This window comes from Salarias fasciatus, chromosome 22 (genome assembly GCF_902148845.1).
Source record: "Salarias fasciatus chromosome 22, fSalaFa1.1, whole genome shotgun sequence".
Taxonomy (NCBI): Eukaryota; Metazoa; Chordata; class Actinopteri; order Blenniiformes; family Blenniidae; genus Salarias; species Salarias fasciatus.
In genome coordinates this window covers 3,030,227-3,042,430 of record NC_043765.1, presented here as the reverse complement: position 1 = coordinate 3,042,430, position 12,204 = coordinate 3,030,227, and the positions used below count along the sequence as shown (strand labels likewise).

The 12,204-nt window shown below is 43.9% G+C and overlaps 1 protein-coding gene across 1 annotated transcript in view; it reads right to left on the bottom strand.

Moving 5' to 3' along the window:
* Nucleotides 1-12,204, bottom strand: part of epha10 (EPH receptor A10) — a 149,788-nt gene that overhangs the window by 18,631 nt on the left and 118,953 nt on the right. The window contains 2 exon segments of the mRNA XM_030082222.1: nucleotides 8,425-8,533; nucleotides 10,593-10,887. Of these exon segments, the coding sequence (XP_029938082.1) occupies nucleotides 8,425-8,533; nucleotides 10,593-10,887 (404 nt within the window).

Below are 12,204 nucleotides of genomic sequence, written 5' to 3'. Positions count from 1 at the left end.
ACGGCTGGGGCAAAAGAGGGGAGGGGGGCAGAGAGGGGCATGCATGATGAAGACTGAAGGACATTTAGGGAGCGAGCGGCGAACGAGCCCAACGCCCGGCGGGAGCGAACAGACCGCAGGCTGACGCACGACGGAACCGAGAGGACGGAGGCCCCGTTTACACCACAGCTTCTCCGCCGAATCGCACGGCTTCGGCTTTCGTTTCAGAAAAGATTTACGTTTACTAAGCGACGTCTTGGAAACCATGCCGGCTTACACTGCTGGGTGCTGCTGTGTGTGTTTTAAGTGACACACACTTTTTAATACTGAATGAATTACTTGGAATGAAAGTATCCCCCGTGTCTGAATGGTAACAGCAATTCTGAATTAAGGCTTCCATGGAAAACACTTCTATTTGCCTTTATTTCCTTTCTTCTGGAGATTTGGGGGTTGTGAAGGGTTCTGATTGGACGAGGAGGTGGATGTGACACATGTCCACTGGTAGAGGACAAACTTCAGTTCCTGTGTTTCTTTCTTTCTTGATTAACTCTGATGCTGCAGCTTTAGGAAGGTCTGCATCTTTATGCTTCCAATCCATCCAACTCTCTTCATTATATCCATTTTTTTCTGAGGGTCTCGTTAAATAAATCGTCTCATCTTGAGTCCAACGCTCGCTCCAGGCGGCCATCTTGAATATGTGTGTCTTGGTGACAGGATAAGAGAACGAGCAGAACGACCGGAATTAACTTACAGCAGAAAAAAGGCTTACATGATAGGGAAATTATTTAATTATACTGTAAAATCTGAAAAAACATTTCACTTTACTTGGAATACAGTTTAATTCGGAACACCTGTTTTCATTCAGAGTCAGGTGTTTAAAGATCATTTCAAAGTGGCGCTAAGTTTTATTCAGGATTCAAAGGGAATTAAAACTCATGTAAACGAGGCCATGGGAGAGCGCGGACGTTCGAATGGACATACGACAATGTTGGATGACTGTCAACTCTAAAACTACCAAGTCCAGGAGATCCAGGACCAGGACCAGGACCAGGACCAGGACCAGGACCAGGACCAGGAGAACCTGGACTGGGAGTCATGATGGTCTGGAGGAGCACTGATCTCTGCGGCTCCACCGTCCGGTGAACAATCAGAAGGCAAAAAGAAAAGTTTTGCCTTTTCACTTGAAAACATGCAGATGAAGCATTTACTACGGTCACGGTGTTTGTGCGCAGCAGTGGTGAGTCAGAAAAGTTGTGTTTTTTCCCTGTTTCTATGGAGACGGAGCATTTTCAGAAAGTTGTTCTCAGTGGTTCCATGTATCGTCGTGTAAACAGACCACCGAAACACGACTAAAGTTTTGCATTTTCACTTCAAAACACCGTCGTGTAAACGGAGCCTTGATGTTCTGGAGCTGATCCGAGCTGATATAGAAGATGGATGGATGAATTTTACTGGTATACCAAAATAAATAAATTAAAAAAAGCTAAAAGGATTGAGGAGGGAGGAGGAAAATTGGACAACAGGGAAGCAAATTAAAGGAAGCGAATCGTGGGAGGAGGGGGGAGTGCGGACATGCCAGTGTACCTGGGCATCAGCTGTGTGAAGGGAGGAAGAGGAGAAATAAGAGGAGGAGGAGGAAGAGTGGAGAAGGAGGTCGAGAGCAGCACCACGCTAGCAGGGGTTACATTGGAAGAGCCTGAGCAGACGCTGCTGGGAAGAAAACAAGGGAAGGGGAGCGCCAGTGTCAATCCCGACTCTTCTCTTCACTTTCAATACAACACACTGATGGATGCACCGCTCTCAGAACCAATCATTCTTATCACTAAGAGGAACGAGGCCAGGAAAGCATGCAAGAAAAAAAAAAAAAGGAAAAGGAAAAGAAAAACAACAACTCGAAAATAACCACAGATCTCCATTTGCTGCTGCGCAGTCTCTCCTGCCCTGAAGTCTATTAAACCCCCTCAAGACTGGGGTTTCTAGAATTGCGGGCCAATTTTTGAAATTTCACACACCAGACGAGCCAGATGGCAGGAAGAAGAGTGTGCGGATGCCAAACTCTGAAACTTCCAGCCATATTCCGTCACTGTCAGCTTCATCAAATGTTCATCTCATCAAGACTTCTGGCAAAGCGCCGCTCTGATAGACTCACTGAACGCAACCATAACAGTGATTAAACCTGAACATTTCTCATGAGAAAGACAGATTTTCTCCACTGAGAGCGAAATACTGTATATTTGTCTTTTTTCAAAGATTCAAATCTTAAATATCAGATTTAATTTGTATAAAAGGCCGTATCATTTCATTAAAAGGACAGAATCTATATTTTATACAAAAAACCAAATGTAAAAATGTAATTTAATGACGGTGATTGATTGCTACGTGTTTTTATCTATTTACAGTGGTGGGAAAACTATTTTTAAAGGTTTTAGTAAAAGTTTTAGTACTGATTCAGGTATTGAAATGGGCTCAACTACAGTTGAACTGAATTTGCCAGCATCAGTTCAACAGGGTATTGATCTCACGTCGATATATTAGCACTATATTACCCATGAGGCTACAGCAGGAACATTATGACCAGCAAAAGGTGAAGCGATTAAGAACGTTTTGCCATCAGTTCACCACAACAAGGAAAACCTCTGAAGTTTAAGGTTAAAATTGAAGCCTTTTTGGGACTTTTGCCATCAGCAGGAGTCAAAGTTTATCAAAACACTGATGCTGCAAGACTTAATGATGGATTTGATAAAACAGAAATTAAATTTAAGTCTACCTAACATCAGACAGGTGGTTATAATGTTATGGCTCACTTGAAATCAATACTATGATCATCCTTTGAAATATCTCTATAACTATTAATCTCCCTTGGTGAGTTACAATGTCTCAAAAAGTTGGTTTTCAAATTTCATCTTTAGAAGTAACCATAATTCATACTGACTGGATATTTCCATGCGTCTGCTGATTGTGAGAGTTCATCACATATAGAGTCCAAAAGATATACGTTAAATAGGAAATGGTGCCAGGAAAGAATATCTAATTGACTCCTTCAGCTGCATAAAGCACAAGTATGAAAATACTGTCAAAAAGAGTCGACGGGATTCTGAACTGTCAGGTAAAGTAAGCAGAAAAGTAAGTCGGCAGAGACTCAAACGGCAGAAAAATACTGGAAGTTTTATGACAATAAGTCAAGTTTTATCTGTCACAAATAGTTTATTATACTGGGGCGGGTTTAATGGATGGAAAATAAAATAAAACAAACATTTTCATTTTGCTGATGGGTGTTTTCTCGAGTTGTGGGTCCAGTCGGGTTCTTCTGGACTTGGTAGTTTTGAGTTGACAGTCACCCTAATAGCAATGCAGCTTGGTCATCCGTCCACACAAACGCCTGTTTTCTCCCACTGTTAATTGTTAAAGTTTGGAGTGTGTTGTTCTCTGCATGCATGTGTGCTTTCACAACAAAAGCATGCAACAGCACCCACTATTGGCCCAAAATGAAAATGAAAGAGTTTCCCACATTTCGGCTGTCACCGTAGAAACGGCTGTTGTTTTCAAGAGGTCGCCGTGTAAATGCAAAACTTTTGTGAAACGAAAATGCAAGAACAACGCTTGATCATCGAAACGCGGTTGTGTGAATCAGAAAATAAGCTTCAAAACAAACAGAAAAATCTTATGATGTGGAAAAAAATAAGAGTAAATTTTGTGTTAAAGCAGAAACAATGAATCTGGATGAAGGAGGCTTTGAAAACATGAAACCTGCCTTCCCCTCCACTGGGCCCGATGACAAAGTTTCCTCATACAGAAGATGAAGGCGTCGTACGTTCGGGTTCATTTCCGGGTCACGGCTCACAAAAGGAGCGCTTGATTTGACTAACAAATAAGACATTTCCAAAAGTGACACCGAATGGCAACTTTTACATTTAAAGCAGACGTCTGCGGCGGCGGTTTTTATTCTCAGACATGAAAGCAGTGATCTGTTGAAGATAGCCGGCCGACTGTACTGCTGAGCCGGAGACCTTTCCTCCCGGCTTAGCGCCGTCTCTCCTCCCCGCATCTCAATTCTCCCCCTTCGGATCCCACTTTTTGTCACGGTGTCACAAAGTGTCACCGCTCCCACGAAATGACCCTCAGCTTTAATTTCCTGCTTCTTCCTTTCTTCTTGATCTCCTCCCCATCTCCCGCTCCCTGATAACTTCTGACTCGCTCACCGACAATGCTCTCACACTCACACACACACACACACGCACGCACACACACACACGCACAGTGAGGAGTAAACAATCCCTGCACTGACCAGTCAAGCCTGGGCTTCCTGGAGAATGTTTGGGCAATGCCCTGGAACTGTGGCTCCATCAAACGCTGTCAGGCACCAGTGGATTCTCTGTGTGTGTGCATCTGTGTGACGGTGTGTGTGGAAGTGATACGATAGAGCCCCGGAATGAGGTTTCAAAGAGACGAAAATACCAACTAATCACTGCTTTTCTGCTTCAATATTTTCAAAGGTTTTAAGCCCTGCATTCTCTTCGAAAAGACGTTTTACTTGCATCTCAGAGTCACTGTGCTTTCATGTTGTCGGAGTTTGTGATGCTGAGACTGGGAAACACACTGTGTGACATTTCGAGAAAAGTTTGGCGTTTTGGGGTTTACACGGTAACGTCAGAAACAGCAGAAACATGTCGTTTTTCTACGTTGGGTCACTAGAGGGTGCCGCTTCTTTTTGTAAAGGAACCACGCACACACGAGCGCATATAGAACACAAAACATGAACAAACAACCACGTTGGACTGTTATTATGGTGAATGAACTCTAAAACGGCTGAATCTGAGCAGAAAATCATGTAAAATACAGTGAAATGTCCTTGAAATGTCCTCCAGCTGGCGTTGAGGCTAGTTTGATAGCAGCGAGCTAGCTATACGTCATGGCAGCATCACCGATATGTCAGCCCGGCTCTCGGCGCCGTGTTGTGTCCGCCACTCTGAAGAAATTTGCTTGAAAAATCTTTTGTTTTCTTTAACATTTTTAGAGTCTGCTCGGTGATTTGGGGGGCCGGACTGGAGCCTTTTTTGGGGCCGGTTCACACCCCTGCTTCAGAGATTCTTCATCTTCATTAAGCATATTTAGAATTTTGCATATTCCTGAATGGATGTGTCAAACTGGACACATAACGGAATTGCAATAAATGTTAATTTGATGAAAAAAGAGATATATTTGTCCTAGTCTGTTCCTGGTCTGATGGAAAGTATGGGCCTGATTACTGCCACCAAGTGTCCACAGATGGAAAAGAAATCTGATTATTATTGACTAATTACTGCTAAAAGTGATGAAAAATATACCAATATTCTGGCAAAAACAGCCACTACATATATGCTGATGCTGATGCTGACAAACGGCGTCATCCTGGCAGGAATAAGTCAAGAATGGCGGCGAACAAATGTCAACTGAGTCTACATGAAATCTGTTTGAGGGCTTTGCAGAGCAGTCATACATGTGACTGCGTGGCTTCACCACGCTCCAGCGGCCTCGTGTGTGTGCGCACTGTGATGCTCATTTGCATGTGTGTGTTTGCGTGCGTGTGTGTGCGTGCGGGCGGATCGAGGTAACGGAGACCCTCCGACCAGCGCTGGGAGCGAGCATGGTAATTGAGGCATCAAGCCGTTCCCTCTCTGGGCGAGTTAATGGTCCAGCGGCTGTGAACAATGGGCGCCGCTTGCAATGAATGCATTGATGGAAACGAAGGAGAAAAAAAAAAAAAAAAGAAGAAAAGATAAGCAATATTCTTCATTGTGGAGACGACGCAGCTTTTCATCAAAGCAGGAATGTATTTAAATATTCAAGTGCATCGCGCTGTCGTGTAAACGGCAAACTTTTCTGAAACAAAAAAAAAAAAAAAAAAAAACACACCAAAAAACGATGCATTTTCAAACGTCGCGGGCTGCTGCGAATGAATAAATCCCAATTCTACGCCTGGCTGAATTCATCACGGCGCCGGTTTGTGTGGATCTTGAAAAATGTGTTTTTAACACAGCATCCTCCTCAGACGGATATGTCAGGTGACCCTGTGGTAAAACGGCTTGCTTTGGCTTATCAGACCGAGATGCAGCATCCGTGAAGATATCTGTGTGTGTGTGTGTGTGTGTGTGTGTGTGTGTGTGTGTGTGTGTGTATTGGGGGGAAACAAATGCACAACAAACAATTGTTCCTGTACAAAAAAAAAAAAAAAAAAATCCCGTTTGGGCACTACCTAGATGTCTGTCAAATGAAATGGAAAAAATGTGGCACGCGCTTGGAGCAATAAGCATAAATGTACTCCCTTCAATTTATCTGGTTCGCCGAATAAAACATGCAAATATATGATATGATATACAATAACGATTCCGCTTTCGCATGGGGAGCCTGTTTGCCGTCAGAACGTCGAGGGGGTTTTAGCTTGGCAGGTTCTCTTATTGTGCGTTTCGCTCGTCGGCGGAGTCGATCATATTCTGCTGGCCCGCTGCCTCCACTGATTTACAAGATAGCGCCGCAACAACATCACTGCCGCCTCTGAGAAATGAGCAGCAAACTGCACTAACCACCTGCGACCTCTAAAATCAGGGACGTGCACAGAGAGCTTCCCTTTTAGTATTTTTCCACATAAGTGACTCAAACAGCGCTGCCCTCTCTCATGCTCTGGTATCTTAACTTAAAGCATTCTTCAAAGCTAATCTGCTGTTAGTAGCTGAATGTTGTTGCTTAAAGTACGCTTTTAAGATACCGAGGCCAAAGAAACAAATTAACATGCATTAGAAGCCTTAAGTCTGCATTTAAATACCCTCACTATACTCTTTCTAGAGTGCTACCAATGATGTACAGACCAAAACCAAAGCACCAATACTGCTGATGTGGCTTTGATCAACTCTCACGTTAAGTTATCAATATTTAGATTGTAAGTGCCAAACAAATGCTAAAAAATTCAAAGAAAAACTGATTTTTTTTTTAATGAACACATTTCTCTAGAGTAACAACACTGAGAGCCCAGCTGAGAAATCAGCGATGCTGCCATGAGAGCTAGCTAACTAGCGTTAGCCTCAAAGCCCTGAGGTCACGGGGAGTTTGTGAAAACGAGCACGACTACAGCAAAAGTTTGTTTTAGTGAAAATCATTTTCATCACATTAGCTCTCCACCACAACAAAGAAAAACTTGAAAGTTCGACGTTAAAAGTAATCATGGCACTATTTTACCGGTCTCTTTTAGCTAAACTAGCACCCTGCACTGGAAGGACTGTGATCTGGGCTCTATTAGGCACACGCTGTGTGTTTAATATGACCCATCAGTTACAGCTAGAAGACCTTCGCTGGACCCAGTGCAGGTATTCTAAAGTTAGCTGGAAAAGAAGAAAGTGACAGTCTAAATGGTCTTCCTGCCAACACTGAAGCACTTTTCTAAATAGGAGGACGGGGTGTAATTGGGCTGAGCAGCAAGCCGAATCAGGTCGCGGCCGCCACCACCTGTGAGTCACTTTGCTTTAAAGGAGCACATCAGTCGTGTCTACGGGCGTCCTCTCAACTCTCCGCTGACTGAATAAACATCTCAATTCACATTAATTGACAGACGGTTCAGCACTGTGTGTTTAGGATCAATGTTTTTCATTAACTTTCTGAATCGCTCAACAAGTGGAGGCAGATCTCCACAGATCGTCGTTGTGGTGAGCCGTTTCATAACGGATTACAGCGTCTCTGGGTAAATGATGCCAGATTGGCCCGATTACCACCGCTGTCGTGAAAACAGACACTCAAAACCAAAATTTAGTGCAGTCATTGCATTTATATTTCATGTGCTGAGGTTCAATTGTTTGGTGACATCTCCACGAAAGAGGGCGAAATAATGAATTCGATACTGATATCAACAGGAACAAAGGGGAAGAAAACCACCGCTGGTTTGCAGAAGAGACAAAATAAATATATTGGTTTTAGTGAAACGCGAGTCAGCTGTTATACAAGTGACACCACTTTAACCCCTCGTCTCTTTGTTGTTCCAGCATTTCTCTCCTCACTGTGTGGAAACTAATTAGACAGCAAAGAACTGAGGACCCCCAAGCCACGACGAAAAAAAAAAGAAAAAGAGAAAAAGATCAAAGAAGGTTTTGACCCTGCCAGCGTTTCCTCTCGGTGCAGACGGCACCATTATCACACTGCCGTCTTCACGCTGCTCACCATCCATTCTCACACACTCCTTTCACAGAGGACGGCCTCTTATCGATGGATTAGCATAATCTGGATTACGATGGAGTTGTGTGTGACAGCTGATTTAATGCCATTAAGACCACGGTGTGTATGAAGTGTTTGTACACATGAGCGTGGAAGTGTGTGCTCATGTTACACGGGGCTTTATGAAGAGAGAACAGCGGAATGAGCCATAGGAGGAGGATAATGGATTACTCGAGTGTCTGCGCGTTTCGCCCGTGTGTTCATATCTACCTCCTCCAGATGAGCAGTCCAATTCCCATCGAGAGCAGCATGATGAGGGCAGCCACCGACACCACAACAATGATCACCACCGGACTCTGCTCGCTGGATGCCAGCGCCACTGGGAAGAACAAGACGATTACACATGAGCACCAGACCTGGACGAATAACAAATCAATTACTGTTCAGGCAGTTACCGACGAGGACATTTGTGCACTACACATGATACAAGTCCTGCACTGTGCATATAATATATGGACATCTGGTGCAGTATTCTGAATGTGTGAGGTACTCTTATTTTTGTAAAATACGAATTCTGCAGGGAGAACTCTGATGGTAACTAATCGGGATCCTAAAACATTAAAGCCAACATGAATAGACGTGCAGTCATAATGTTCTGGCTGGTTAAGAGATTTAGGAGAACATGGGGAGAAAACAAGTTAAAAAGGCTCAGATCACAAAGGGTGGCTGGTTCAATTCCAGGGATATTTATTAGAAAGCACCGTGTCCTTCAATATTTAGATACTGATGATGAGCCAGGATGTTAAACCACTTGATTGGAGAACAAAAACACCCCGGCATAATGTGACGAGTGAACCTGCCGTCCAGATATTTCATATATTTGGACGGTCCAGCTCACTGGGTTGCAGCTATCTGCAGTCATCATTACTGAGCAGTTTTTTTCATGTCTCCACTGGGATTTTTTTACCATTTATTTTCAACAATGAGCTCCAACTCGTTTGTTTCCAACATGTCCTCCATTTAGTCCTCATAGCATCTCTAAAGAGACACCTGTCTCCAGGAGACACTACTGCCTGGATTTTAGTGTGTCCCTCATCAGAGGCTTTACTGCACCAACAATTCAAAAACGCTTTATAAAACAAACAATTCTTCAATAAAACATGAATGCAAAATCTTGAACTGAATTTCATATTAAGTCAGATCTTCTATTTCATCACCATCAATCCGGAGTTTCCTCCTTACCATGATGGATTCAAGGTTCAAGGTAACTTTATTGATACCCACAGGTAGATTTGTTTTGCAGTCTGGAGAGAGCATCTCAACATTAACCCAAACATTTAAAAACACAGGACACATACGGAAGAAAGATTAACAGCAGACACTGACGAACATTGACAGGTAGTCCCAGAGACTCACTGATCACGGTTAAAAGGCTAAAATAAATAAGAATGAATAAAAGTCGTTAAATATCACTAAGATGCCAGTATGAAGACCTATTTAGAGCATGCTAAGAAAACATAAGAGCATGACACAAAACCTAAATAAGTCAATAAGTAAGTACGTTAAGACCACGTTAAGATAAGACAGACGTCTTATTTAAAAGAGAAACAGCGGCAGGAACAAGGCTGTTCCTGTAGCGAGTGGTCCTAACTCTCGGGACTATGAATCTCCGTCCAGATGGTAGCAGCTGGAACTTACTTGCCAGGGGATGGGAGTCATCAACCAAAATGGAGCCGGACTGACCCAACCTGGCATGCTCCACATGCTCAGAACTCAGTTCCTGAATTCAAATGGTTCTTTATTATAACCCCAAAAGAGGAAATTTTAAGCTGATGATTATTTCTATGTGTGGAAATCTTCATTTCTAATTGAAAAAAAAAAAGTTCACTGAAAAAGGCTGAGAACCACTGGTCTAGATGGTTGCAAATGCAACAATTTCTTGATTTTACCTCACAAGCGTGTTGTGAGACAAATTCCAGACGAGTTTCAACCACATTCATCATTATTCTTGAAAGATTCATTTGATCCATTTGACTGACACAAAGTCCCATTCCGCTCCGATTCTGAGTGAGATGTTACTGATTTATTCACATTTTCATGTCTGGAACTAGTCAAATGTTGTAACACATTTTTTCCTTTCTCGAGTCCTCTATGACTTTCGCTCCGTCAGATTCGCACGTCCTGAGCCCCAAACGCTCGGAGGCTCGAGGGACAAAATATCAACTCGCATAAAGAAGAACTGCTTCACAGCTTTCTGGCAAAAACCTCCAAACTTCACACGTAATCTCAGCAACAGTCACACCCTCTTCTCCGCCCCTCCCTGCCGGCGTCGCACCAGCAGCTCGCCGTGCTGGAGGGGCGTCTGCCGGCGGCGTGAGGAGGAGGGGCCCGAGTGCGAGCGAGGAAGAGGAGGGAGGAGGCGTCACACTGAGACTCACGTTCGCCAAGTGTCTGCAGCTCCAGGGGGGCGCTGTACGCTCCGTAGTCGATGGGCGGCGGGGACGATGAAGAGGAGGAGGAGGAGGAGGAGGAAGAGGAGGAGGATGGAGTGGAGGAGGAGGAGGAGGACGAGGCAGAGGAGGATGACAGAGGCGAGGAAGACAAGGAGGAGGAGGGGGCCGGCGTGGAGAAGGGGCGGATGAGGAAGACGTATGTGGTGCCAGGTTTAAGGTTGTTGACACTAATCCGCGTGGCAGCAGTCTTCACAGTAGAATAACTCTGATCCTTTTGTTCCTGCGGACACAGAGACACAAAGACGGATCGGCGCTGGGAGGAGGAGAGAGACGAGTAGGTGGAATCCATTCGCCAGAAGACAGTTTGGAACAAATCGGAGGGTTTCTGGTGTCGCTTCACTCGCTGAGCGAGCGTCAGACAGACTGGCAGGCCGACGTGGGAAGTCACACTCGTTTTGTTTAACTCACATTTTATAATAAAAAGAATTACTCCACACTCTGAGAGTCAATGGTGGAATATCCAGAGAGGTATGACCCTCTTCATCAGTCAAGTATCGAGATACATAAATCGAGAGATGGTGTTTATACGCGTCTTCCTGTAAGAATGAGTCACAAAGGTGCACACAGGTAACACACACACTCACTCACACACACACACAGATTCTCCATTTATGTGATGCTGTTTGTTGTTGTCGGTTAACTGAAATCTATCTAGTAAATCTGATGGAATAATCCAGGTCCAGTGGGAAAAAACGGGTTTTATATAATCGAGGAAAAAAAAAAAAGATGAGAAATGAATCAGAAAATATGGAGTCGATCTGAGAAAAACAATGATGGCGACCAGATATGACGGGTTCGAACGTCAGGTCATGAATAAACCCAGCTAATCGCCGTGAGTCATGAAGAATGTTCATCGTGACTGGTGTCAACAGCCTGCTATTCGTCATGATTCAGATGAAACACTTTGTTTTTTTTTTAATCCAACCAAATGAAAGAGTTCAGATGTTTAGTCAGTGAATAAGACAAACAAGTCGTTTAAAAAAACTCAGATCGGAGTGAAACTGTTCCTGAAATCAATAAGAAATGAATAAACAAGACTAGAAAACAATGTGTTTTTATTTCTATTGTCCTGTCTCACTCTCAGTTATCCGTTTCCTTCCAATCGGTGTCTTTCTCCACCTTTCCTCAGCCGACCCTCGTCTCCACCTCACCCACGCAGCTCGGATCGGGGGCTTTATTAAACATGCCGAGGCGTAGAGAGAAGGCGAGGTGAAAACGGGTGTGAGTGTGAAACCGTGAGGCACAAAGAGCCAGAAGAACCCGGCGTGTGTGAAGACGGAGCGGCGTAAGCGTGACAGCTGTGCTTTACGTGCGCGACAGATTTACTGTGAAGACGACGACTGTTGACGCCGCCGCCGCAATCTGACTGAGTGCTGCGCTAAATGAGCCTGATCGGGCCGATCAAATTACAGAGCTGATCCATAAAAAGCTAAATAAACGTAGCTTGATACGTGAAGCTCCACCAATATAAATGATTTTGTTCCAGACAATGATTTAAACTTAATTTTTGATATTTATTTCAAATTTTTCAAACACT